The sequence below is a fragment of the Opisthocomus hoazin genome, chromosome 4 (assembly GCF_030867145.1).
Source record: "Opisthocomus hoazin isolate bOpiHoa1 chromosome 4, bOpiHoa1.hap1, whole genome shotgun sequence".
Lineage (NCBI taxonomy): Eukaryota > Metazoa > Chordata > Aves > Opisthocomiformes > Opisthocomidae > Opisthocomus > Opisthocomus hoazin.
Genome location: NC_134417.1, coordinates 72,018,906 through 72,045,675, shown reverse-complemented (window position 1 = coordinate 72,045,675; position 26,770 = coordinate 72,018,906). Strand labels below are relative to the sequence as shown.

The following is a 26,770-nucleotide window of genomic DNA, read 5'->3' as shown; positions in this document are numbered from 1 at the left end:
TAACTCCTCATCAGGAAAGTTTTTGCAGAGCTTTGTTACCCTCGCCTTTAACATGTATGTGTCTTACTTCCAGTGTGGATTTGTTTAGCTTCAAGTACTGTGTTCTTTCATTTTAACTTCAGCATGATTAAACTTCCAATACAGTAGGAAAACTGTAAGAACATAACCATATGCTGACCATTATCATTATATGTCAACCTTTCCTCAGATAAAGTAAGATTATTTTTAAATCTCATAATAAGACCTTTTTCTAAGGTGTTAACTGGTTCATAGATTTTTTCTGAATATTATCACAAATTTTCCACATCTTATTGGAGCTTAGAATTTTTACACATTATTCCAGTGATAGCTTACACTGAGATCATATATAAAGAAGATAGAAATTCCTACTTAGCACGTCTCAGCCTTTGTGTCTAACACTGTGTTCATATCTCACCCACAGTACTACACTGGGCACTCATTTTCAGCCAATTACCCACCACATTATCAGGTCAGCATTCCAGGGCACCGTCCCCTATCTTGTCAGTGTGACTCCAACTATTTCTTTTTTAGTTTGGGAGCCTTCCCTAGATTGCTAAAATTCTAACTGTTCAACGGATGAACAATGTTTCCACCATTTTTTTCTGGTGGAATTTCTACCTTAGTAGAAGTAGTGGCCTTAGTAGTTTTTTTTTTAGTGCTGAGAGAAATGTTGAATAGCATTGGATCAAACACACCCTCTTGAAAGCCTCTTCTCCTGATTTAAGGTGCCAACTCACTTTCAAGTCCTTATATATTAACTTGCCATTCATGATTCATTTAGTTGAATTAATATTGCTTTACGGGATCCCACAAAGTAGTTTTTTTTTCACATTGCAGAGTCATTCAGAAATCAGGTGAAAGCTTCATGGAAGCCTAGCTTCTGTGCTGTTTCCTGTCAGACAAGTTTATAGTCTTACAAAAAACCTCTCAAAGTTGGTTTATCCAGATCTGTCCTTTATAATCATACTGATTACTGTCAGCTATGCTACTGTCTTTTAACTCTGCACTGACTGCATTCTACAGTGCCTTTCCCCGCTCTTGGTTAGGATTAATGTCTGGTGAAATGGCCTACAGATACCCAGTTATCCTGTTTACCCTCTTTGAAATACTGGAACAATTTAAGCTTTTCTTCCATTCTGTGAAATGTCACAACGCTCTAAGATGTGTTTTTTTTAAAAAATAAACATTAACAGTTCACAATGCTCTGTGACCAATGCTTCTGGCTAAGTTTATCCTAAGTCTGCAAGATATAAAAGCATTTAAAGGAAATAATTATTTGGTTATGACAGAGTAGAAAGTATCTTTATATCAGAATATGGCACTACATGCACTATTTTCTTCCAAAGCTAGAATATTAACATACTTAGATGAACTTACACATACACAGACTTTCAAACACTCTTATCTAGACCTTGCACCAGGGCTAGAATTTACTTTGGTTTTGATATACCTTTTGATAGTTACTACTGAGTACTTTGGCTTCATAATGATTACTTTGCTTTTGATATACTATTAAATCTCTCTTTGACCTAAACTTAGACTCTACTATCCTTTATTCTTTAATATTTGTGCTTTATTTATTCTTTTTTTTTAATAAATGTTGGCTCTCTTTACATACTTGTCCTCATTGCCATCAGCCTTTTTTTTTCCTTGTTATTTTATACATTATATGATGGCATATTTAGATTTTTCTATACAGAAGTACATTTGGAACAAGAGAACACGTGGTACAAATTAACAAGTGAAGTTCAGAAAATTGATAAAGCAAAATACAGGATTTTTGAAAAAAAGTTTTGTTGTGATTTTTATTGCATCCTCTTTTAAAAATTAATTTTTAAGACAAATTTGCCTTCTTCAATGAATACAGAATCCGTGCTATTTCTGTTTAATAGGACATTCTTAGTCACCAATAATCCTTCTCATTTTATTTTTAAAAACCTCCATACATCCAGTTTGGCTCATGATTATTTTCAGCTTTAAGTAAAGAACCTTTTTAAAGTATCAGCCATGTATATTTTGTTTAGAACGATTCAAATATACATACACCTATATGAAGTCAAGAAATGAACAGATGCCTGTAGGCATCAACGTTTAGTTCAGTGACCAATACACTTTTATCAGTCACAGTGGTCTTTAATTTAGAATTAAGCTATACAGATTTTGGTAAATCTGTGGTAATTATAAAAATTCTTAAATGTTAACTTCAAAGCACTGTGCTAAAGATAATATGCTCAACCTAAATCTAAAAAAAAAAGACTAAAAGGATGTAAAAAGAACAAGAGTTAGAAATCCACCCAAGTAAGTTTCAGTTATGTCTTAAAAAGCAAAATATAGCAACATGCAGCATAGTGACGATTTGGTACCTATGGTTCCTCTGTAAAGATTTTTCAAGCCCTTCCCTCTGCTGAACAAATTCCTTCAGCAATACAGAAAGAACTAAAGGCTTTTAGGCTTCTCCTTCACTCCTCATGTCTCATCTGTACAGATGAGGACAAGAAAAACTTCTGTAACAAAAAAAAAATATTTTTTTTAAAAAAAAGAGATTGAAGTTATGAGGCAAATTCTTATTAACTCTAATACCAGTAAGTATTCAGGTAGTCTTGAGTTGCAGTCCATGCTAACTCCCTGCTGATCAAGTGCTTGTACTTTGATTTAGCAGCTGAGCAAGCTCTCATGCGCGCTGGGGATTTATACTGAAGTGCTCAATGAGACCAGCTTGTGAACACCCGAGGCAGAAACTTTCCTGGAACTGAGGGTCAGCTACAAGAAAATTGTCTGCTTAGTGTGATACTAACTAAGCCTTACTGCAGCTCTGCTTTTGCTGCAGTTCTCTCTTCCGTGCTGCTTTCTACACACTTGGAAATGGATTTTGAGATATGCAAGAGGAACATTTATCCTAATTCCCCTTTTCCCCACTGCCTTTTTTTAAAAACATACACACACAGAGAGAGAACTTTGGAAAATTGTAAATGTAAAGCATAATCTTAGTTTTCACCATTTACTTAGAATAATTTAAAGCAAGTATTTATTAACAGTTAGATACACTTGCTTACACTTAACAACACACAATCTGCAGCCCAGCGTAAGGTTCAAAGTAGCCAAGCAGAACAAGTCAATGGCTGGCACTCATACGTTTGAAAAAGAAAGCCTAATTGGATTAGTATGCAGAGTGTTAGTGCATTGAGGTAATTTTTAAAATCAACTCTCTACAAGGAGGTTTGTGGGATTTTTAGCTAGAATTTGATTTAAGAAATTCATTTTTGCAGAAATCCTGAAAGAAACTGAAGAGGAAGATGAGGCAAATTTATATAAGAGGAAGAAAACTAAGATTCTTCAGAAACCAGTGGCAAAGTGAACAAAAGGTAAGTGTGAGTCAGTATGTACCTTCAGATGAAAGTCTGGAGAATGGATACATCCATTGTACTGGATTTCCTCCCCATCTTCTGAGTGATGACTCTCATTGCATTGTTTCTATGCCTCCTTTTGAGTGACACGGAACTCTTCTACAAGCAAATCTTGACAATTAAAGGCAATAAACACAGGCATATTAACTGTCTGTACATTTCATAGAAATGAAAGAAACTGTAAGAGAAACATTATGAATGCCACAAATCCTCTTCTTCAAAACAAAGAATCCAAAGAAAAGATGCAAAGCCATTGGACACAATCAGTCTTCATTACATCTGCTATTTGTTTAATTTATGAAGGCTTTCCAATAATTTTTATACTCAGGAGAAAGAATTCACTGATTGAGAGGCAGTATAACAGGATATTGACCACTAGAATGTAATGAAGCAATCCCTAACAAAATGCATCTGTGGAACTAGCAATCTATGATCACAAGAAAAATTATGTCCACTTGCTAATCCAGAACCAGATTTCATTTCATTTGTTCAAAGAAAAAAAATAAAGTTAATAGGGTAGGAGGTTCAGTGACTTTTCTATGAAGTTAAAACAACAGTAATTATAGCCCTGAATTTGGAAACTATGTATGAGAATAATTTTCTTTTACTAACGATAATAAATGCTGACATGAACATCATCAAGAAAACTGAAATAAAAGATTTCACTCTGCATTTATTTAATAGTTTTTATTTTTACTGTTTGAGCTACATTGTATTAAAGATGATAAAAGCAGACATACTGGAATCATCTACTTGATATGCTATTTTACACCTGCTGCCCTCTGCTGTACGGAACAGTTTCCAATTGTTTATATTTCATACTAACCTAGTGAATGATTAGTTTTAGAGATAGATATTCAAGTGCATATGCCAGACTGCTTTTGTTTGTTCCTTTAACTTTCAATGAAATTTGTCTGGCAACAGAGCAATGTGAATTTTTCAGTATGACTGAAAATTACCAAAGTAAATAAATTATCAAACACGGTATATGATACATAGAACAAATGTATTCTCAAATTTGTTTTGTAAAGTAGAATGAATGACTTCAAGAGATATTTTGACTCATTTAAACATACTGCAATATCCATGTCATTAATGTTATTAATGTCATGTTAATGTCAATATCTTGTTAAAAGTCATGTCTCAATGAACATTATAAATGAGGAGCAAGTAAGAACAGAAGACAATCCAACATGAACAGTCTATGAATTCATTATAGTTTGTCTCCAATATTTCTCTCTATCTCTCTTTTCCTCTTTAACCCATCCATCTATCCACCCATCCATCCATCTCAGAAGAAAGTGCTATTCTTAGATGCCATACTCCCAACAACAATAAAACTATTATCTGAGAAGATGCAACTTGCACTGCGGTGTAGCTGAATTGTACTATCATGAGGTAATACGCCTTTGCAAGCACACCCTCAAATGGGTACACATCAAACTACCCATATATTTAGCTAATGAAAGGCAATAGACTACTATGTGCTGCTTGTCACAGAATCTTAACAGGACCCAAAAGCCTTAGCTTAGGCTCATCAGTAATTTAGCCATAATTCACACACATGAGGCAGTTTTTGAGGAAGTTCTTCTTCCCATGGATTTTCTCATGAATTAATGATTTTGTTGAAAACCCTGCAAAAGCCCATGCCTGTCGGGGCGATCGGCTAAGTCCTGCCCCGAGGGTCGCAAACCTGGAGAAGCGGCGGAAGAATGCAGCCGACTCAATGTGAGTGATAAGCAAGCTTCGTTTATTACAGTTTGGTTACACAATTTATAGAGTGATTAATTAGCTACCACATATTGCAAAGTTAGAGCTCATTATTGGCTAGCCAGCTAAATGTCAACTCCGCCCATACCTCCTCATTCTTCTCCAGCTGCAACCTGTTTTTCACATTCTTGCTAACCGCAGAGTTGATTTGTTAAATTCCTTGTTCTGTCAAGGACACCGTGTGCTAAGCTTAAAATGGATTTTCTACAACAAGCAATTCGGTCGAGCCTTGCCATCCCCCCACACTTCCCCCTTTTTCTTTTTAAATTGCGATAGGGCTCCTAATAGATGAGAATTTGTTAAAAATACACAAAGGTCAATAGGGAGGTCGGGGTCACGGCGGTGGACAAAACGTGAGGCAATCTGGTCAGCAATTTGAGAGAGGATACGCTGCTGTTCCGACGTAAGTTGCACCGGTGTGGTTGGGTCTGTCCCACGTAGTAACGGTCGAAGGCTGTCCAACTGTGCGTTGGATATTCCGACGACAGGACGGATCCATTGGATGTCTCCCATCAGCCTTTGGGCATCATGTAGCGTGTTGATTGACGTGTTGAGTTGTAGTTTTTGTGGTTGAATCTGAGAGTCAGCAATCTTCCAGCCTAGATATAGCCATGGCGCTTTCGTTTGAATTTTTTCAACAGCTATTATTAAGCCATTCTCTCTCAGTGTCGTATGTAATAGCTGAACTTGTTCGGCGCTGAACTCCGACTCCTGCGCGAGCAGGATATCATCCATATAATGATAAATTAACGTGTGTGGCCATAATTTCCTTAAGGGTTGTAGTGCATTGTCCACATACAACTGGCACAGCGTGGGACTATTCTTCATCCCTTGTGGTAATACTGTCCATTCAAAACGCTGTGCTGGCGCCTCTTTGTTAACAGAGGGCAAAGTAAACGCGAAGCGTTGCATATCTTGCTCGTGTAATGCAATGGTAAAAAAGCAATCTTTTAAGTCCACTATCAACAGTCTCCAATGCTCTGGTAACATAGCGGGGTTAGGTAGTCCTGGCTGCAGCGCTCCCATCGATTGCATTTGAGTGTTAACTGCCCTTAAGTCATGTACTAGCCTAAATTTTCCAGATTTTTTCTTGATCACAAAAATTGGGGTGTTCCAAGGGCTTGTCGATAACCGCAGATGTTTTTGGTCTAGTTGTTCTTGCACTATTTGATGAGCGGCGGCGAGGCTTTCCTGCTTTAACGGCCACTGCTCGACCCACACTGGTTCGTTCGTTATCCACTGCAATGGGATCGGGAAAGCCCAGGTTGCAGTGACCGTTACTGAAAAACCTTCTCGGTGGTTAGCACCACCCCCAATTGGTCAAGAACATCTCTTCCAATTAGACCATTCACTCCAGTCGGGAGGGGCATGACAGTGACTGGCACGGTCGCATGTCTGTTGTCTATGATTATCAAAATACGGTCCACGTTCCGTTGTACCGGAGTATATCCTCCCACTCCTTCAACTCCTCGCTCCATTGGTTTCGTAGGCCATGTTTGAGGCCAGACCCCTTCTTCTATAATAGTTAAGTCAGCACCTGTATCCAACAGCAGCGAGAGGTGGATCTGTTGACCCCGGGCCTCTAGCGTAGCCATCGTAGTCGGTCGATGGTTCATAGACATGGTCAGAAATACTCCTGCTCCCGTTGAGCCAAATCCTCGGTCCTCCCGGGGGGTGGTGATTCTCGGGGAAATACCCGCAGTCAGGTGCGGCAGCGGTATCAATTGGGCAATTTTGCTGCCTGTTGGAATATGTATTGGCGGAAACGATGTCTGGACAATGATGCTAATAGTCCTGGTAAAATCGGCGCCAATGAGTCTTGGGATGACCGTCAAACCTTTTAGGCTTGTTGACGAGCGGCCGAGTAATAATGATTCACATGCTTGTTTATTAATAATCACTGGTCCCTTTACATTGCTTGGTACTCGTTGGGGTCTTTGATCCAATAGGGTGACAGCTACTGCCGTTGCCACATCCATTCCGAGGCTGCCGGCTGTAGCTGGTTGTAACTGGCTGCTGATGTCGCTGTGGGCGTTTATAAGTTGGCAGTCACTTGCTGCACTGCTGGAGCTGCTATTTGTGTCGGGGCGCGACGGCTCGACGCGCTCATCCGTCCGTTTCCCAACTTGAGACATATCTCAGTATTGTGATTGTTCGTACGGCAGTTCTCACACCACACCCTGGTGGCTTGACAATTACATCTCATATGTCCTTCTCGCCCACATCGGTAACACTTAAAGTTTCGTGGCGGCTTCGGTCATGCCTCCGCAGCATTAACTCGAAGGGGTTGCAGAGCGGCGAACACTTGCTGTTGGATTTGTTGTTGGGCTGTGAAGGCCTGTTGTTGGGCTTGAAGGATGTCGCTTCCTAACTGTTTCATAGCCTCGACCAACATAGCTTGTGGTCCTACCGGTACCCTACTCATTCTATCCAACATCAGTTCTACTGTGGCATCAGCGGGTAAAGAACTTATGATGTTTCTGGTTTGAGTATTCGAATTCTGAATAACACACTGCCTTAGCAAAGCTGCCCTCATCCACTCCGGTACATCTGACTGTTCTATGGCACTAGTGAGGCGATCAATAAAGCGAGCAAAAGTTTCCTCCCTTCCTTGCTTAATGCCCATATAGGACGGCGAGGGCTGTGCGGTTTTAACGTGTTCAAGAGCAGCTCTAGCCGTACGCATAGCCTCCAAGCATCGCTGCGGCCCCATCTGCAGTTGTGCCCTGATTGTGACAAAAGGACCTGCCCCCATCAGTTGTTCTACTGTTACGCCTCGCAGCGGATCGCCCTGCTCCCGCGGCGTTTGAGCAGATGCTTCACAATATCGCTGCCAATGGGCCTGCCATAACAATAACTGCGACTGAGTCATAATCATTCGCATAATAACCTTAATATCCTCAGGACAAAGCACAGCACCCCCCCATATATAATTCAACATCTGCTTAGATGGCTCGCCGTGCAAACCTGATTCATTCACCGTGTTCCGTAACTGTGACAACAATTTCCAGCCTAACGGAGCATGATTACCATGATAATCCCCATGCGCATCTTCTTCAAACGCTACCGGAAAGGCCAAGGGGAGAAATTCCCCTGCCTCAGACGCTTCGTCTGCCACCTTCCTCCAATTAATACCCATCGGTCTCCTACAGGTCCCACTATCCTTTCCCGTTTCTTTATTCCCTTGCTCCCCCTTTCCTTGCTCCATCCCTTGCTGCTCCACCTTCCGCCCTATCCCTAACTCCTTTTCTTCCTCAGCCTCTTGATTGTTACTAGACCCTTCCATCGTCACCTTCACTTTTTCCCAGCACGGAGGCTCCGGGACCTTACTCGTGCTAAATAACCAGGCATTGTCTCCAGGGGGTGCCGTGGTTCCACTAGAAAACAAGGAACATCCCGCCTCCGGCGGGGGGGCTGACGGCTCTACCTTTTCCAACTTCTGAGTAACAACGGCCGCAAGGTTTTTCTCAACTTTATACCTCTTAATGCAATTGATAACCTCCCGCCACGGCTTCATTAACTTTTTACCTATCTTGTCTCCAAAATCCCTCCACTCCTTCTCCTCAAATAACGAATCTGGAGTCTTAAAAAACCCCTTGAGCTTACCGGTTGCCACTAGTCCCGCTAGCTGTTTAATACAACCAAGCTCTACTCCCCGCTTTTCTAAAAAGCGCTGTAATAACTCTAGGGCTACTTCCTTATCCATACCTTTAACAATAAGCCTTTATCCTTTAACAACAATTAAAAACATATACCTGCCGAAGCGATATCCTTGCAGCCCTTAACCTGTAGCCCTTGCGGTGGCGAGCGTACGCAAAATCACGTAGTCAGGCTCCTAAGTCGACACACCACAGCGCAGTGTTCGGTCGCTTCTGCCCCCTGGTCGCTGCTCCCAGTGCCCCGCTCCTTGCCGCTGCTCCAGGTCGCTGTTCGGGCGCCAAATGTCGGGGCGATCGGCTAAGTCCTGCCCCGAGGGTCGCAAACCTGGAGAAGCGGCGGAAGAATGCAGCCGACTCAATGTGAGTGATAAGCAAGCTTCGTTTATTACAGTTTGGTTACACAATTTATAGAGTGATTAATTAGCTACTACATATTGCAAAGTTAGAGCTCATTATTGGCTAGCCAGCTAAATGTCAACTCCGCCCATACCTCCTCATTCTTCTCCAGCTGCAACCTGTTTTTCACATTCTTGCTAACCGCAGAGTTGATTTGTTAAATTCCTTGTTCTGTCAAGGACACCGTGTGCTAAGCTTAAAATGGATTTTCTACAACAAGCAATTCGGTCGAGCCTTGCCATCCCCCCACACATGCCTTTAGTTAATTTTGTTCTATTTATGAAAGTTCAGTATTTTTCATTACTTTTTGACTGCAATGAGCATCAAACTGCAAGGCAACCTTATGAAGAGAAGGATGCGAAATGCAATGAAACAAATAATCAAAAAGATACCCAGAGCAGAGGACCGTAAGGGCTAAGAAATTCCTCCCTGGCTCTGAGAAATGTTTTACCTAGCTCAGAATTCTGTTGCAACAACAGAAAAGACCATTTAGACAGTGCATGCAAGTCTAGCACTGTCTGTGGCCTGTTCCTCTCAAATCCCCACCACATGTTGTCATTAGAATTAGCTGTATGAAAGTACACCCATGGCTGTTGCCTCTAGTACATGCTTATAAACCTGTTTTCCACAAATTTACCTAAATTCTTTTTGCACTGGCTGCCTTCATAAGATCCCGTGCTAAAAAATTTCAGAAATTCACTACCTGTTGTGTATAGGAGCATTTTCTTTCATCCCTTTTAAACCAATCTCCTACTAGTTCCAGTTAGTTTACTGTGAAATTTGATCAATAACAGTTATGTATCCATTTTATCCACAACCTTCACGATTTTGTAACCATCACCAGTATCACTCATAAGCTTTCTCCTGTCCAGATTGAAGTATTTTCCTTCTAGTTCCTCTCACATAACGCAGTTGCTCTATCCCTAAATAATTTTACTTGCCTTTGTATCTGTTCCTGCCCCATGTTCTTCCCAAGATGTGAAGGCCCCAACTTGGAACAATACTCAAGATGTGGGTACTACACCGCGTTCTTTCATACTTGAAATTGAATGTCCCTTTTTTTTTTAGCAGAACTGCCAGAACCCTTTCCTTTCCTTATGTATTTCTGAGCAAGTACTGGTAGCAGGCATTCAGTTTAGTTAGCCACCTTAATATAACACTGCTCCTAGAATCATTACTTTGGTTTGTAGGTCATCTTAACTTTGGTATTGACGCATACAGGCAGTAATCTGCAACAGTTTTCACTCTTCTCCAACACGTTCTGTAAGGTGCTTGTCTCTAAAAATCAACACAAGGAAAATGTGTACTGAGTTGGGCTGGTGGTAGATAAATATAGCATGCCATACACTAAGGCTTACAACTACTGAAGCTGAGGGCAGGAAAAAAACATACCTTTATTTCCCAGATTCCAGTCCCATGGCATGTTCATCACAATCAGAAGTTAAAAGGAGATTGCTTCCTGTTGAGCACACCTTAAGAAAATTACCAGAATGTTTTTGAAAAAAGTTATCTATAATCCAGGTGTTTTATACAGAACTTCATAATTTTCAACAAACTGAAAGATGACCTTAGAGTGAGTGTGAACAGATTCAGTTCTAAAGCATGATGTTTAGAGTTGATGACTGACAAGTTTTACTCGGCAGCACTCTCTCCAGTTTTCCTAAGCAACTGATCCTTGCTTGAATGTCCTCTCTCTCTCTGAAGCACTTAATCCTCCCCCTTCCTGAAGTTCCTATCTCTCCAAATGGTCCTTGTTAATACGTATCTAACCCACTAAATGCAATCATCGGTGCACTTAAGAAAACATCATGTCCCCAAACTGGAACTGTTAAATTAAATTACTTACTTTCAAGCTGTTTACAGAGAGGTAATTTTCCTTTTAAGTTGTCTTTCAGGTTTCAGCTCGCTCCATATAAACATTGGATACAGTCTGCTTTTGTTTTCTTCTGGCTTTTTTAGCAATATGGTGCATTTTCAACATACAAGTCACTTGGAAACACCATTAGTCTAAAAGCAAAAGAAATTAAAACAGTATATGCAGTTTCTCATGGGAAACATGAGTATATTGTCTTTAAATTGTAGTGGCTGCTTCCAGTTGTTAACACACCAATAATAACACAGGAATAATGCAGCGAGTGTTTTATGTATGACAGTGACATAGCACGTCATGCTGACAAAGGGCTGAGAAATGCTGCACAAATAAGGGAGTCACTACCCAATGGAGTTTAGATCTGTTACTCATTGCCTCAAGAACACATTAAAGCTGCTTTAGGTACAACTAGTCTTATACTCTCCAAGATCTCTGAGTTTGTATCTAAACAGAGACTGCCTAAACTAGGAAATTCTAAACATATATATAGACACATGGTACCTTGTCTGACTCTGTTGGCTTGGTTTGCCAGAGTAATATACCAAATAAATTATTTCCATTATTAACATACTTCAGAAAAGACCTTCTTTGGAGTGAGCCAAAGTGAGACACTAGCTAAATATACTAACTTCCTTTGTGGAATCAAGCTATATTTTCTTATTTGTCAGCATGAACTTCAGCTGCTATTTACCAGATATGGAATAGCTGAACTGACAGCTGATGACACCAAACTGGGAGGAGTGGTAGATACACAAGAAGGCTGTGCTGCCATTCAGCGTGACCTGGACAGGCTGGAAAGTTGGGCAGAGAGGAACCTGATGAAGTTCAACAAAGGCAAATGCAGGGTCCTGCACCTGGGGAGGAACAACCCCATGCACTAGTACAGGCTCGGGGCTGACCTGCTGGAGAGCAGCTCTGCAGAGAGGGACCTGGGTGTCCTGGTGGACGACGGGTTAACCATGAGCCAGCAGTGTGCCCTGGCTGCCAAAAAGGCCAATGGAATCCTGGGGTGCATGAAGAAGAGTGTGGCCAGCAGGACGAGGGAGGTTCTCCTTCTCCTCTACACTGCCCTGGTGAGGCCTCATCTGGAGTACTGTGTCCAGTTCTGGGCTCCCCAGTTCAAGAAAGGTGAAGAGCTACTGGAGAGAGTCCAGCAGAGGGCTACAAGGATGGTGAGGGGACTGGAGCATCTCTCCTACGAGGAGAGGCTGAGGGAGCTGGGCTTGTTCAGCCTGAAGAAGAGAAGGCTGCAAGGGGACCTAATATATACTTACAAATATCTGAAGGGTGGGTGTCAGGAGGATGGGGCCAAGCTCTTTTCAGTAGTACCCAGCGACAGGACAAGGGGCAATGGGCACAAACTGAGGCACAGGAAGTTCCGTCTGAACATGAGGAAGAACTTCTTCCCTCTGAGGGTGACAGAGCACTGGAACAGGCTGCCCAGGGAGGTTGTGGAGTCTCCTTCTCTGGAGATATTCAAGACCCACCTGGACAAGGTCCTCTACAGCCTGCTGTAGGTGACCCTGCTTCGGCAGGAGGGTTGGACTAGATGACCCACAGAGGTCCCTTCCAACCCCTACCATTCAGTGATTCTGTGATTCTGTGACAGGCAGCAAGACATTCACAGCCACAGTGAGTGCTCTGACCCTCTGAACATTGCCCCACATGAGCATGGACATGCCTGGCCGTGGGGACTTGCAGCAGTGTGACAGTAAACATCGTATTACACGCTAGAACAGAGGAAATGCTAGCAGTACTAGGTAATACCTGCTTGAGGGTGGTAAATTTGAGTGTATACATCAACATAGCCAACCTTCATTCTGTTAGCCTGCCTAAAACGTAGTTTTTGCCTGGATGAAGGCATTGGCAGATAGTTTCCTTCACAGTACCTATGTTCCCCATCATCTTCAAAATACAATACTCGTTTGACAGGGATGCGCAGGGGTGGTCACTAGTGTAATTTTTTAGGTTTCTTTCATCAAGGAAATGGGCATTCATGCTTTTAATTCTGATGGTACTCTTAAGGCGGCTGCAACCTAGATCGCTATGTAACAGCACACAATCCCAGCAGCTCAATTAGGAATGTGGCCTTCTCCAAAGGCAGGAAACTGGAGAGAACAGTGGTACACCTGGACACATGTCCCATGACATTTTCTTTAAATGTTCATATGCAGTAAATGTTTTTGAAATTCAATTTCTAGCCTTGGCTAGAACTCACACTGGGACCAGGATATTACCAAAGACTAAGAATCTTACACTGATACGTAAAACATCTTCATAAGTAGATAGTTTAATAAAGAATCCATTTAATTTGATAAGAATGGAGCTCTTAAATCATGTTTCACAGAAGACCATACATGAAACATTAAGGATGACAACACCACAATAAAAAAATATTATCAAGACAAAGAATTCATTTAGAGTTTGATTACATACTATTGTACAAATATGGAAGACAGCTGCAACACTATCACTAAAACCTACCAAGCTTTCATTTTTAATTTGCTAATTGAGCTAATGAATATTCATGATCTCAAACTCATAGCAATTCCACAGTTCATTTCTCTGCTATATGATTTGCAACATTGCCATAAAAATCCAGACTACTAGAAAATGTCAAAGAAAACTAGCAGACAGTGCAAATTTCCCTTTTCACACATTGCTTCTTACTCTTTATGCAATAATACAACACTATGCTGAAGACCCTGCTCAGACTTATGTCATTTTGAACAGGGAAAGCAACTGACCACAAAAGATGTTCATCATATAGAGAACTATGTTAATAGTATCTTTCTGTAATTCATGACCCCGACGTCTGCTGGAAAAGCAACACGGCAAGATGTAGGCAATCCAGAAGGTTCCTAGAATGCATTGAGGACAACTTCTTAAGCCAGGTAATAAGCACCCCTACCCGAGGGGATGCAATACTAGACCTGGTGGTCACCAATGCGAGTGAGCTCGTTGGGGATGTCAAGATCGGAGGCAGCCTGGGCTGCAGTGACCACGCGCTGGTGGAACTAATGCTACTGAGGGAAATTGGAATAACAAAGAGCATAGTCAGGACATTAAATTTTAGGAGGGCAAAATTCCAGCTCTTCAAGGAGATAGTCAGAAGGAGTCCCTGGGAAACGGTCCTCAGGGACAGGGGAACAGAACAGAGCTGGCAGGTCTTTAAGGGTGTATTCCACAGAGCGCAAGAGCTCTCGATCCCCAAGTGTAAGAAGTCAGGCAGAGAAGGGAAGAGACCGTCATGGCTGAGGCAAGAGATGCTGGTCAAACTAAGGAAGAAGAGGGAACTGCACAGGCAGTGGAAGCAGGGACTGGCTTCCTGGGAAGAGTATAGGGAAGCTGCCCGGTTGTGTAGGGATGGGGTCAGGAAGGCCAAGGCACAGCTGGAGCTGAACTTGGCAAGGGATGCAAAAAATAACAAGAAGGGCTTCTACAGGTATGTCAGCCGGAAAAAGAAGGTCAAAGAAAGCGTGCCCCCGCTCATGAGCGAGACCGGCAAACTGGTAACAGCAGATGAGGAGAAAGCTGAGGTACTCAACAACTTTTTTGCCTCAGTCTTCACTGGCAACCTCTCTCCTCACCCCTCCCGAGTCGATGGATGGCATGAAGGAGACCAGGAAGGTAAAATCCCTCCAGCTGTAAGTGAAGATCAGGTTCGGGACCTCCTGAGGAACCTAAACGTACAGAAGTCCATGGGACCTGATGAGATGCATCCCAGAGTCCTGAGGGAACTGGCTGATGTAGTTGCCAAGCCACTCTCCATGTTACTTGAAAAGTCATGGCAGGCAGGGGAAGTCCCCAGTGACTGGAAAAAGGGAAACATTGTGCCCCTTTTCAAAAAGGGTAGAAAGGAAGACCCTGGGAATTACCGACCTGTCAGCCTCACCTCTGTGCCTGGGAAGATCATGGAACAGATCCTCCTAGAAGATATGCTAAGGCACATGGAGGCCATGGAGGTGATTCGAGACAGCCAGCATGGCTTCACCAAGGTCAAGTCCTGCCTCACCAACCTAGTGGCTTTCTATGACGGTGTAACAACAAGAGTGGACAAGGGAAAACCAATGGCTGTCATCTATCTGGATTTTTGTAAAGCCTTTGACACGGTCCCCCACAACATCCTTCTCTCTAAATTGGAGAGCCATGGATTTGATGGGTGGACCGTTCGGTGGATAAGGAATAGGTTGGATGGTCACAGCCAAAGGGTAGTGGTCGACGGCTCGATGTCCGGATGGAGACCAGTGATGAGTGGAGTCCCTCAAGGGTCCGTACTGGGACCGGTGCTGTTCAATATATTTATCAGTGACATGGACAGCGACCATCGAGTGTACCCTCAGCAAGTTTGCAGATGACACCAAGCTGAGTGGTACGGTTGATACACCAGAAGGATGGGATGCCATCCAGAGGGACCTGGACAAGCTGGAGAGGTGGGCCTGTGTGAACCTCATGAGGTTCAACAAGGCCAAGTGCAAGGTCCTACACCTGGGTCGGGGTAATCCCCGCTATCAATACAGGCTGGGGGATGAAAGGATCCAGAGGAGCCCTGCCAAGAGGGACTTCGGGGTACTGACAGACGAAAGGCTGGACATGAGCCGGCAATGTGCACTGGCAGCCCAGAGGGCCAACCATGTCCTGGGCTGCATCAAGAGAAGCGTGGCCAGCAGGTCGAGAGAGGTGATTCTGCCCCTCTACTCTGCTCTGGTGAGACCTCACCTGGAGTACTGCGTTCAGCTCTGGAGCGCTCAGCACAAGAAGGACATGGAACTGTTGGAGCAGGTCCAAAGGAGGGCTACAAAAATGATCCGAGGGCTGGAGCACCTCTCCTATGAGGACAGGCTGAGAGAGTTGGGCTTGTTCAGCCTGGAGAAGAGAAGGCTGCGGGGAGACCTGATTGCAGCCTTTCAGTACTTAAAGGGAGCCTATAGGAAAGATGGGGACAATCTTTTTAGTAGAGACAGCAGTGACAGGACAAGGGGTAATGGTTTTAAACTAAAACAGGGTAGGTTTAGGCTAGATATAAGGAAGAAATTCTTTACAATGAAACACTGGAACAGGTTGCCCAGAGAGGTAGTGGAGGCCCCATCCCTGGAAACATTCAAGACCATGTTGGACAGGGCTCTGAGCAACCTGATCTAGTTAGCGGTGTCCCTGCTTGCTGCAGGGGGGTTGGACTAGATGACCTCTAGGGGTCCCTTCCGACCCAAAACTTTCTATGATTTCTATGATTTCTATGATAGTTGAGAGAACTGGCTTTATATTTTCTTCTTAAAAAGATGGTACTTCCACTCACCCACTATTTTTCTACTACAAACATAAACCAAAGATCAAACAGTAAAATTACTGAACATATCAAGTACTGCAATGATAACTTGGTTGGCAACAATTCTAGATTACTCTCTTCATGGTTTAATATAAAAAAACCCTTCTAATAAAAATGCGTGGCTAAATAATGAGTGCTTTAAACTGCGTAATTTGAAAAGATTTCTTTGTCTACGAGTTATTAATCTGTCAAATGTAACGTTATACTTATTTGTTACCACAGCTTTTTAACCATGTTTGTTTTATTTAATAATACATCGTGGGACATGCCCAAAAGATAGAGCTACTGAAACCTCTGCGGAATTGGTAAGACCGTGATGAATTTCACTGACAAAAGTGTTTGTATAAGGGCAATTTATGCCATTCCAAAACCAATTTAAATACAGAAAATAACTCACTGCTTGGGACCGACATTTGCTGCGCAAAATCCATCACAACAGATGTCTCAATTCCCCAGGACATTTTCTCAAGGAAAGACAGATAAGTACATCAGCTAGATACTCACAAATCATTGGACTTGAATTCACTTCAGGCAGTTGACATGCCTGAGGGATGGAATGCCATCCAGAGGGACTGGACCAGCTGGAGAAGCAGGTGCATGTGAACCTCATGAGGTTCAACAAGGCCAGGTGCACGGTCCTGCTTCTGAGTTGGGGCAAGCCCTGGTATCAATACAGGCTGGGGGATGAAGAGATTCAGAGCAGCCCTGCTGAGTAGGACTTGGGGGTACTGGTGGATGAAAAGCTGGACACGAGCTGGCAATGTGCACTCACAGCCCAGGAAGCCAACCGTATCCTGGGCTGCATCAAAAGCAGCATGGACAGCAAGTTGAAAGAGATGATTCTGCCCCTCTACTCCACTCTGGTGAGACCTCACTTGGAGTCCTGCATCCAGCTCTGGAGCCCTCAGCACAGGGAAGACATGGACCTGTTGGAGCGGGCCCAGAGGAGGGCCACAAAAATGATCCAAGGTCTAGAGCATCTCTCCTGTGAGGAAAGGCTGAGAGAGTTGGGGCAGTTCAGCCAGGAGAACAGAAGGCTATGGGGAGACCTTATTGTGGCCTTTCAGTATGTAAAGGGGGCTTATAAGCAAGATGGGGACAGACTTTTTATCAGGGTCTATGGCAATACGACAAGGGGTAATGGTTTTAAACTAAAAGAGGCTAGATTTAGACTGGATATATGTGGAGTCCTGGCTGGACGAGAGGGGACATAGTTTGGTGCGTTGAGCAACCCAGGTTCCGATCCGGAAGTGAGCCTTGGGAGCGGCTGACACGGAACCCTGCTGGGAAGGCAGAGCGACGAGCTCGGGACACTGGAGCAGGGGGAACGTCACCGTTTCCTGCCACACTGTCACTTCCTTCCTGCCACGTTGTTGTTTCCTGCCACAGTACTGTTTTCACTTCGAGATGCAGCTCTGCACCAATCACAACGAGTTGCAGTAGTTTTGCCTATATATGGGTTGGGGTTTTAACCATTCAGATGCTGTAATAGTTTTGCTATATAAACCTTGTTTTGCTGACTAATAAAGGTGTACGATCATACTCATATTGGGGTCACATTGTTACAACGGATCCGTAACCCACGCCTACAGATATATGGAGGAAATTTTTTACAATGAGGGTGGTGAAACACTGGAACAGGATGTCCAGAGAGGTGGTAGACGCCCCATCCCTGGAATGGCTCTGAGCAACTTGATTTAGTTGAGAAGATGTCCCTGCTCATTGCAGGCGGGTTGGACTAGGTAACCTTTGAAGGTCACTTCCAACCCAAACTATTCTGTGATTCCATGATTCATCAATACCCCTCATCTATCATATCTATGCAAGGCTCCAGTCCTGCAAGTCACTACATGATGTGCAGCACAGAGCACCTGACTGGAGTGAGCAGAGCCTACAAAGGAGCACAAATAAACCCAGTTTACATTAAGCAAGCTTCCGATTTTAGCAGCAGTGAATTTCAAATAAATTTCTCAGGGAGCAGCTGTACATCGCTTGTTTACATGTAGGTTTCCTATTTCAGTTTTGAAGATGATATTTAAACTGTTTTTGCTAAACTTGAAATAAAAGGTTAGAGTATCACTTCTTGTGATATAAAGATCCATTTTTCATTTTAAACTGACTAAAAGTCAAGCTACATTTCAATGAATATGAGGGTGTCTATGAAGTAGACTGAACCAAGGTAATGATTGAACTGGAAATGGTCAGTGTTCCTTGACTTTTTTAGTTTCCAGGCAGGAAAAATATAGCAACCAAAGACCAAGAAACAGTATCACGGCAGGGATTTTTGTTTGGTCCAAAGAGATTCTTTGTTTTGCATCTACAGACACAAAAATCCCAAAATAAAACAATCCCACTGCCCCCCCTAAAAAGCCCCCAAACCTGTCAATAGCTAGCAAGCTCTTAAGTATATAAGTAAATACATAGCCACAAAAATATATTCATGCCAAACAGAATCCTAAAATCTTGCCCTGTGGGTTACTAGTATATTCATGTACAAACATAATTTTCCTCAGCAATTTAACAGCTGGGCTCAACTGCCTTTTAAATTGCATCATGACCTGGGTTTCACAGCCATACAGTTAATAGCACACCAGGAAACCAGCAATTACGGAAGTTGTCCTACAGCTCTCTCCAACACTTCTGTTATTCTTAACCTTCTCTATCTTCCTGAAAAATCTTCTCTCTAGCTACTGTAATTATCTCTACACGTCCAGCTGCCTATTTCTTCTCCTTCATGTTATCTACTTACTTCATCTCTAAGGACTGTCACAGTTCATATTGTTGTGCAATACAGCCAGTATTAAACATTTTGGACAATTTAACTCAATGACAAATCCGGCAGTGCCTGCCCCTGTGATGGGCATAGTCCATTGACACAACAAAACTCTGATTCCGTCTGCCCTGACCTCAAGCCTTTCCCCTAACTACTTTTCCTATTCCTATGTCCTATTCCTATTTTTCCTTAGATACAACTCTCATTTCCAACAGCTTTTGGGCTACCCTCCAAGATACTCCATTTACTTAATTTCGGCTCTAATTCAGCCCAATACCAGTTGCTACAACTCTGCTCTTAGAATAGTCCTTGCATCACCTGCTTTACAAATCGCCCATCTTCCCCTTCACCTAGACTTTGGGATTGCTCAGTCCTTTGTAGCTTCCTTCTACTTGAACTTTATTTAAGGCACGGTATATAGATTGAAAGTGGATACACACAAATGTAGGAACAGGATACAAATCAGCAAATGGGGGGGGGGTGTTTTGGTTTTCATAGACAAACATGTCGGTTAGCTATTCTGCAAACTGTAACTTTAGTTCTGCATCCCTCAATACATGCAATCTTTTGGGATAATGCCAAGCCGAGAATTTTTTAGGTCCTCATCATTTTGGAAAAAAAAATTAATCCTGAATCTTGGACAAGATTCAACAAGAGATGAAATTTACAGTGGATTTACTGTTTCTCTGACATAGAAGGATTAGAAGACCTTTGAAAGGGGAAAAAAATAAGTTTTTTTTTAAGTCAGTTTCTTCCCTCTGAAGATTTTTACCTGTTATTGTTAGAATGGACACTCTGGGGGAGTTGTTTCGATTGCAGACCTGTTGCATAGTGTTCGGAGACCTGGATTCAGATCAGGAAAGCCTACATTCTTAGGACACAAGCAACACTGGAAATCATTCTTCTCTGCTTTTTTGAATTTGAAATAACTTTCCCTCTGTAAACTTCCTATCTCATATTTTCCTTTCATAACAGATTTTTTTTATTTCTAAGTGTTCAACACAAAAGATAGGAAATATTCTTTAGAAAATTCAAAATATTATGAAATGATGCAGAATTTGCCACAGATGTATAGGAAAGCTTGATTCTGATTCTTAAAAAGTAATTTAGTTATAGCTTAAGATGGCAAATTCTCCCTGATAGCAAGTGTGCTAGACTTTCTATTATGCAATTGAAAATAAAATAGTTATTTCTCTACATAATCTTCTGATTACTCAACATGAAACCCATATGGTATGATCCTTCTTTGTAATTTGGAAAAAAGTAACATAAAACTAGGAGTGTAAACTACTACATTAATTTAAAAGTTCCTACAACAAAACAGTCTTTGATTTCATAACAATTGTAGTGTTTCCCATTCATGTCAAATTATTTGCATTGAAAAATAAATATCTGGTCTATAAAGTAAAAAGTACCATGTGAAGTACTGATGAGAAAAAGGAGAGGAAAACATAGTCTACCTCTAATACATGATTTGCCTCAAAATTCCTGGTTTTGTCTTGAATGTTTTGTCTGTGATAAAGTCAATTTTATTAATATTTATTCAAATCTGTTCAGTAAACATATTCCAGTCAAATGAAGGTATAGCACCTTAAGCAGTTTACTGTCTTAGTGTCTTAGTTGTTCACGAAAAAGAATCATTTCAGTATGACTCAGGAATGCCGAGTAATTTCTTCAGTGTAATTATTTCATCTACTTTCATCAGCCTTTTTGTCTTCATCTTCCTTTTATTTTCTCCTACAGCGTACACACATTGCAGCATCCAGGAACCTTTTCAGAGGAGTTGAATTCTACCGTGGTTTTACTTGCCTATTCTTTTTGAGATGTCAACAATCTTGACAGGCTGACATCTTCTAAACATTTTCAAGAGTACAAGCTTCAGCTGGACAAAGGAGATGTATAAACTGTATAGATCCAGGTCCCTTTCATTCTTTTGTTTTCTTTACTACAGCACGCAGGAGGTATAACCTCTTGGTTGGAGAGGCACAGCTTCAGTTACAAAAAGGCTTCTCAGCTGTTGACTGAATTGATTTAAAGTATATGTGCACATATGCACATGCGCTTCCCTAGAAGCTGTAGTACGGCTGTGAGCCCTCCTTAGATAGATTCCTCAGCATTCAGTTTGGCTTGGAATAATTTCTAGTCACCTATTCTTCATTCCTGTATTGGTACAATTCAATATCTAAGACTTTTTGAAGGTAAAGATGTGATCACATAGCTAAAGGTTGAGTAGAGTAGCGTTTTTCAGACAAGCATTTTTCAAATCAAGGCTTTCTTAGGATAGTTAAAATCATATTGAACTCCAGGAACATTTTTCAATGGTGGTCACTGGCAAGGCGGACCCAAGTTGCTTGGAAAGCCTTTCTGATAGTCCATTACGTTCCCGGTGAAATAACTGTATATCCATGCTAGTAACTACGAAATGTGTTTCCTAATACATGCTTTAGAGGATAAACCCCACAAATATTTATGGGAGGAATGAGAACAAAAAATTCTGTGAAATGGTGGGATTGTTCCAATTCCACTAGAACCTTCAGATGCAATACTATACTTTCCACTTCATGTTATTTATCATAGAATCATAGAATGGCAAGGGTTGGAAGAGACCTTAAAGATCATCCGGTTCCAACCCCCCTGCCATGAGCAGGGACATCTTGCACTAGACCAGGTTGCTCAGAGCTCCATCCAACCTGGCCTTGAACACTGCCAGGGAGGGGGCATCCACAGCTTCTCTGTTCAACCTGTTCCAGTGCCTCACCACCCTCAAGGTGAAGAATTTCTTCCTAATATCTAACCTAAATCTGCTCTCTTTTAGTTTACAGCCATTCCTCCTTGTCCTGTCACTATTTAGTAAGATTAGGAAATCAATTCTTCAGCTGCTCATTGCCCTGTAGCTGCAGTTACAGGGGAAAAACAGAAGTGCTGACAGCAATCAATGTTTCTGATGATACAGAGAGCTTTTAGATATCTTTCAGTCTCACAACAGTTGGAGGACAGCATTTGTAGTCTTGCAGCTAGATATAGAGTACATTATTTATTTCAGGAGGCTGTAGGTTTATTGGTCAAAAGAAAGCTGAGGTTGATTTCCTTCTGAAAAGACTGTTAATTTGGTAGGACAGCTGGCTTCCTCCTGCAAAGCCTGAGAAATGACAGAGATGACAGAACAGCAGAAAACTTCAAGGAAAAAAAAAAATCAGCCCATCAACTAATCGGAAGACATGCATCTCTGAATAAGTGATAAGATGGTTGAATGCACAGTGGTTAGAAGACTGCTGGGCTGAAAAGCATTATTATTGCACCATCCTAGGTCTTTATAGGTTAAGCAAAGGGCGTTCTAAGTATCCTTAGATGTGAAGGACAAATTAGCCTGTCCTGTATTTTCAGCATGGTTCAAAGGTAAAGACAATGCTGAAGGTTCATTACTTAGTCCGAAAGGCAAAGATTAAAGGATGTTTTTAAGGTAAGTGAGAAGCAATAAAAGGCCCAGAAAGGAAATCTTGCTGGGAACAAGGCAGCATATTTCTGAAACAATGCTGACACTACAAAAACAAAGATAGGACACTGTTTAATGTTCGTTTCTGTTGTTGATGGTAGTGGGAAAATACGTAATCTCTTTCTAAAATACTCAAGAGATATGGTAGAAGAATAGCTTGACAAGAATTGATTCAGATAAGTCTTAGAATCTCTGGTCTGTGATTAAAGCAGGTAATTACCGTGCTGTTTTCTGGCCTTGTAGTCTATGAGTCACGTGTGTTATACAAATATTTATTTGAATACAAGCAATTTGGCATAGCCCTACATGCTTGTTAAGCACCTGCATCAATGGAAAAGCAGTATCTTAAAGTATAATAAAGTCAAACACTCAACACTTTTCAGAACACATGGATTTCTAGTCATGTTCCGAGCTCCTACTAAAGCACTAGGATGGAAGTCCTCAAGACAGTCTCTCAGTAAACCAAGCTAGAAGTCACTCCTGATGAAGCATTTTTGTTGCTTTTAGCGTTACAGAAAGTGTCTTCTGGTTAGTAAAATCTGTCTCTGTGAATGATTCCATACAAATAAACAGATCATATTTCGAGTTTGTGCTCCAAATGCTGGAAAACCATTAAGAAAGCAAGCACGGAACTTGAGTCCATTATTTTGTTGAGTGGAACACACATGGCAATGTCCTATGAAAACCTACATTTTCTTTCCCAAGACAACAGTAAACATTGATGTAAACTGTCAGAATTCCTCAGTGGCAGACAAAGGAAAGTGAGCTGATTGTTTTAGACAGCAAAAGAAACACTTTAAAGGAATCACACCAGTGGACACACGCAAGAAAGAGAAGCCGATTTTGTAGCCATCTGAGTAAGATATTTAATCTCTTCATGTCTCTGAAACGACAACACACCTGCTTTTGTGAAAGCACTGATGAAGACAACAGTCTGTTGCTCAAATGTCACCATTTCCAAACAACAGGGTACATATGCAATACCTGAAAGTCATGTATCTTTTAGAAATATCTCAGGCATATGACATGTTCATTTAAAAGAGGTGCCATGAAGTCATACTGAAGAAACTCAAGAACTTTAAGCTTATTCTTCAGCTGAGTGAAGTACACTTCTTTTCTACTTTGTCACTACTAACAACCAGAAATAGCAGAATAAGCACTACTACAGTGGCTCAGACCACGAGTTGTCTTTCTCTCTTACAGAGGCTAATAATGGACACTTACAGGAGTGTACAAATAAGCACATCCTCAATAACTCTTCCTTGCTGCAGCATCCTGCTTTCTTTGAATTAAAGGTTTTGGAACCTCCTGAGCCAGAGGTCACATTTGGATGATTGTATTCAACAGCCCCCATGGACCTATTTTCCAGAAACACAGCAAATCCATTTTTGACAGCACGCCATCCTACGGCAATTAAAAAGCTCATCATTTTATAGGCTTCCATAACATTTACCCTTAATCACCTTGTCTGGTAACTGCAAGCTCCCAGTGCATTTAAACTTCTTGCATCCAGTAACTCCATCACAATGTTGATAGTTTTTGTAACTGTCTGTCACTGCACACATATTTTTAGGGTTAATTTTCCCAAATATTTTGGCTTTCCTAACACCAAATGCAGTTTCCATTTTATTATCTCATAACTCAGCAGTTGACAAAACTTCTGCAGGTGTCCACAGTCAAGCTCTAATTTTGACAACCATGAATAATTATGAGTAATCATTAAACACCATCATCAGCTCTTTCTTCCAGGCGATTCAGGGGTTTTCCAATAGTGCATGACCAATATTCTCCATGTTCAGCATGTCCTTTTAGTAGAGTTGTTATGCCAAATTTTCCAATACAAAATCCACATTTACTCTTCTATAAACTATGATATATATTTCCTCATTTTATCCCTATTACTTTTTTTATCAGTCTGTCTTGGAGAAAATTAGATTAGCTGTCTTACAGTGCTCAGGAAATAGGTTGTTTTACAGACTGATGTGCTATTTAGGACCTGCTGTTCCTTTGGTACTGGAGCTGTTTTTAAGAATAGGTTACATACTAGAAAAAACAACAATTTTGAACTCGTTTAGAACAACTTCTAGGATATTTTTTCCTTTTTTTTTCTTAAAGTATGCCAAATTTTAAGATAATGTGATCAGTATTACAGTGACCTTCACCAAGCATATAACGAAAAAATTCTTGGGACGGATCAAGCTTCTGTTGTGAGTTTTCATTCCAAAAAGCAGTGATGTATGTGTACGTGTACACGTGCATGTGCTGTCTGCATGATAGCCCATATGATAAATACAAGTCTCTGGGTTGGTAACTTAAGTCTTCTGTTTCTTTATTTGCTTCTGCTTTCTTTATTTGAAGTCTATCTGTTGTAGTCAGTAGCACCTTAGTAAACAGTCAAAAAGACAACAGAAAGAGGAGAAAAGTAGGTGAAAGGAGAGAACTACTGCTAGCAATTGCACTGATGCTCTGATGTGTCAAAGTCATATTGCTTCTAAGTGCAATCCCATTTCACTTGAAAAATCTGTAAAGAAGTAAATGTACCTCATTAAAGTGTGGAAAAACATAAAACCAACAAAACAAACATTTACTGAAAGACAGTAAACAGACATTTACAGAAAGACTAGTGTTGCAGTGAAATATCTTCATCCTGACAGTAAGAAAAAAATGTTGGAGATACAAAGGACCATATTTATATTCCCAAGAGGGGAAGGTCTGGTGGTGTAAACAAGTTTCTGAAATTGAGCCAGAAGAATTCCTGTCAGTTCCGTGTCACTAATGATAATAAGCTAATGTACTTTGCATTTTTGTAGACTTTTCAGTTTCAAGATTTAAAAGCAATTAACTGATCTCGAGAATGCTTCTGCAAGATAAACACACATTATTATTCCTTTATTAGTGAGGGAGATGCTGAGGTACACAGTTCTTGGCTTGTCACATAATGAACTGATGACCAGAACCAACAGTGTCCCCATGTCCTCTGTCGCTAATATCGTACAAACTGACCCTGACAGCACCTACGATGAAAAATGCCTACCTGGAATATTGAAGCGATGGTCCCACGAGACTTGTCAGGGGAGAAAAAAAGAAACAGAAGAGAAACAGAAGAAAAACAGGAGAAAATTATCCGCATTTTACCAATTCTGCTTCACTTACAAGTCAAACATAAGAATGGTAAGAAAAAAAAATGCATACCGCATGGGACTAGAAAAAGGGACAAATCTAGCTGGAGTGCGAAGACCAGGACATGCCCTCATTCATCATCTAAAAATTAATTATGAAATCTGAATCACTTCCCTCTCATCGCCGCTGTAGTTCGTTTGTGTGCCTCCAGGTTCTGCCTCCCAGGGTCTCACCCGCCTTGTTCTGAGCAAACCCCGCGCCCGCCGGGCTGGCAGCCCCCTCACGGGAGAGCCAGCCCGCCTTCTTCTGGAGCTGCGTCCCGGACAACTCCAGCTGAGGCACTTCACATGGCGCCTCACCGCCCTGCAGAGAAGAAAGTCTCCTGCCAGGCCGCAGCTGTCGGCTTTGGCTCCAGAGCTTCTGCCAGCGCTTACTCCATTTAAAAACAAAACAAAACAAAACCGAAGCGCAAGACCCGGCCGCGGGCTCGCTGCCCGGCCGCAGCCCGCCGCTCGCTAGATGGCGCTCCTCGCCCTGCCCGCGAGCGACCCCAAGCGCCAAGCCGCCGGTGCCCCCGCTCGGCGAGCCCCGCCGCACCGCGGCCGCTCCGCTCCGCTCGGCCGGGCATACCGCTGCTCTGCTCTAATCGCCCTCACCTGTCCCCCACCCCGTGAAGGAAGAGCCCACCTACCACCCCGCTCCGGCCCCGGTGAGCCTGGCTGGTTCCGCAGAGCCCGGCCGGCCCGGCAGGTCCCACGGAGGCGGCGGGGGAGGCTTCCCGGCTCCCTGCCGGTGCGCGCAGGGCCGCGGGGACGGGGCGGGACGGTGCGAGGGTGGGGGCAGCGTGAGCCGGGGCTGGGCAGGAGAGGTGCGGGCTGAGCAGCCCCCGGGCGGGCCCGCGGCGCACTGCGCTCACTGCCAGTGGGGCCCGGGGCTGC

The 26,770-nt window shown here is 42.3% G+C and overlaps 2 protein-coding genes across 2 annotated transcripts in view; both read right to left on the bottom strand.

The window, feature by feature from the left end:
* Positions 1 to 2,405, bottom strand: part of SLC39A12 (solute carrier family 39 member 12) — a 49,495-nt gene extending 47,090 nt beyond the window's left edge. Inside the window, exon 1 of the mRNA XM_075419470.1 lies at positions 2,385 to 2,405. The gene's annotated coding sequence lies outside the window, so the exon portion shown is untranslated. The remainder of the gene's footprint in view (positions 1 to 2,384) is intronic.
* A 2,749-nt stretch (positions 2,406 to 5,154) lies between these two features.
* On the bottom strand, positions 5,155 to 26,617 carry LOC142361184 (uncharacterized). Its single transcript, XM_075419474.1, has 6 exons — positions 26,524 to 26,617; positions 25,905 to 26,195; positions 25,747 to 25,776; positions 11,097 to 11,257; positions 10,643 to 10,722; positions 5,155 to 10,528 (listed from the first exon to the last, which is right to left on the bottom strand). Exon 6 carries the CDS (start codon positions 8,899 to 8,901, stop codon positions 7,453 to 7,455), a length of 1,449 nt encoding a protein of 482 aa, XP_075275589.1. The 5' UTR covers positions 8,902 to 10,528; positions 10,643 to 10,722; positions 11,097 to 11,257; positions 25,747 to 25,776; positions 25,905 to 26,195; positions 26,524 to 26,617; the 3' UTR covers positions 5,155 to 7,452.
* Positions 26,618 to 26,770: the final 153 nt, after the last annotated feature.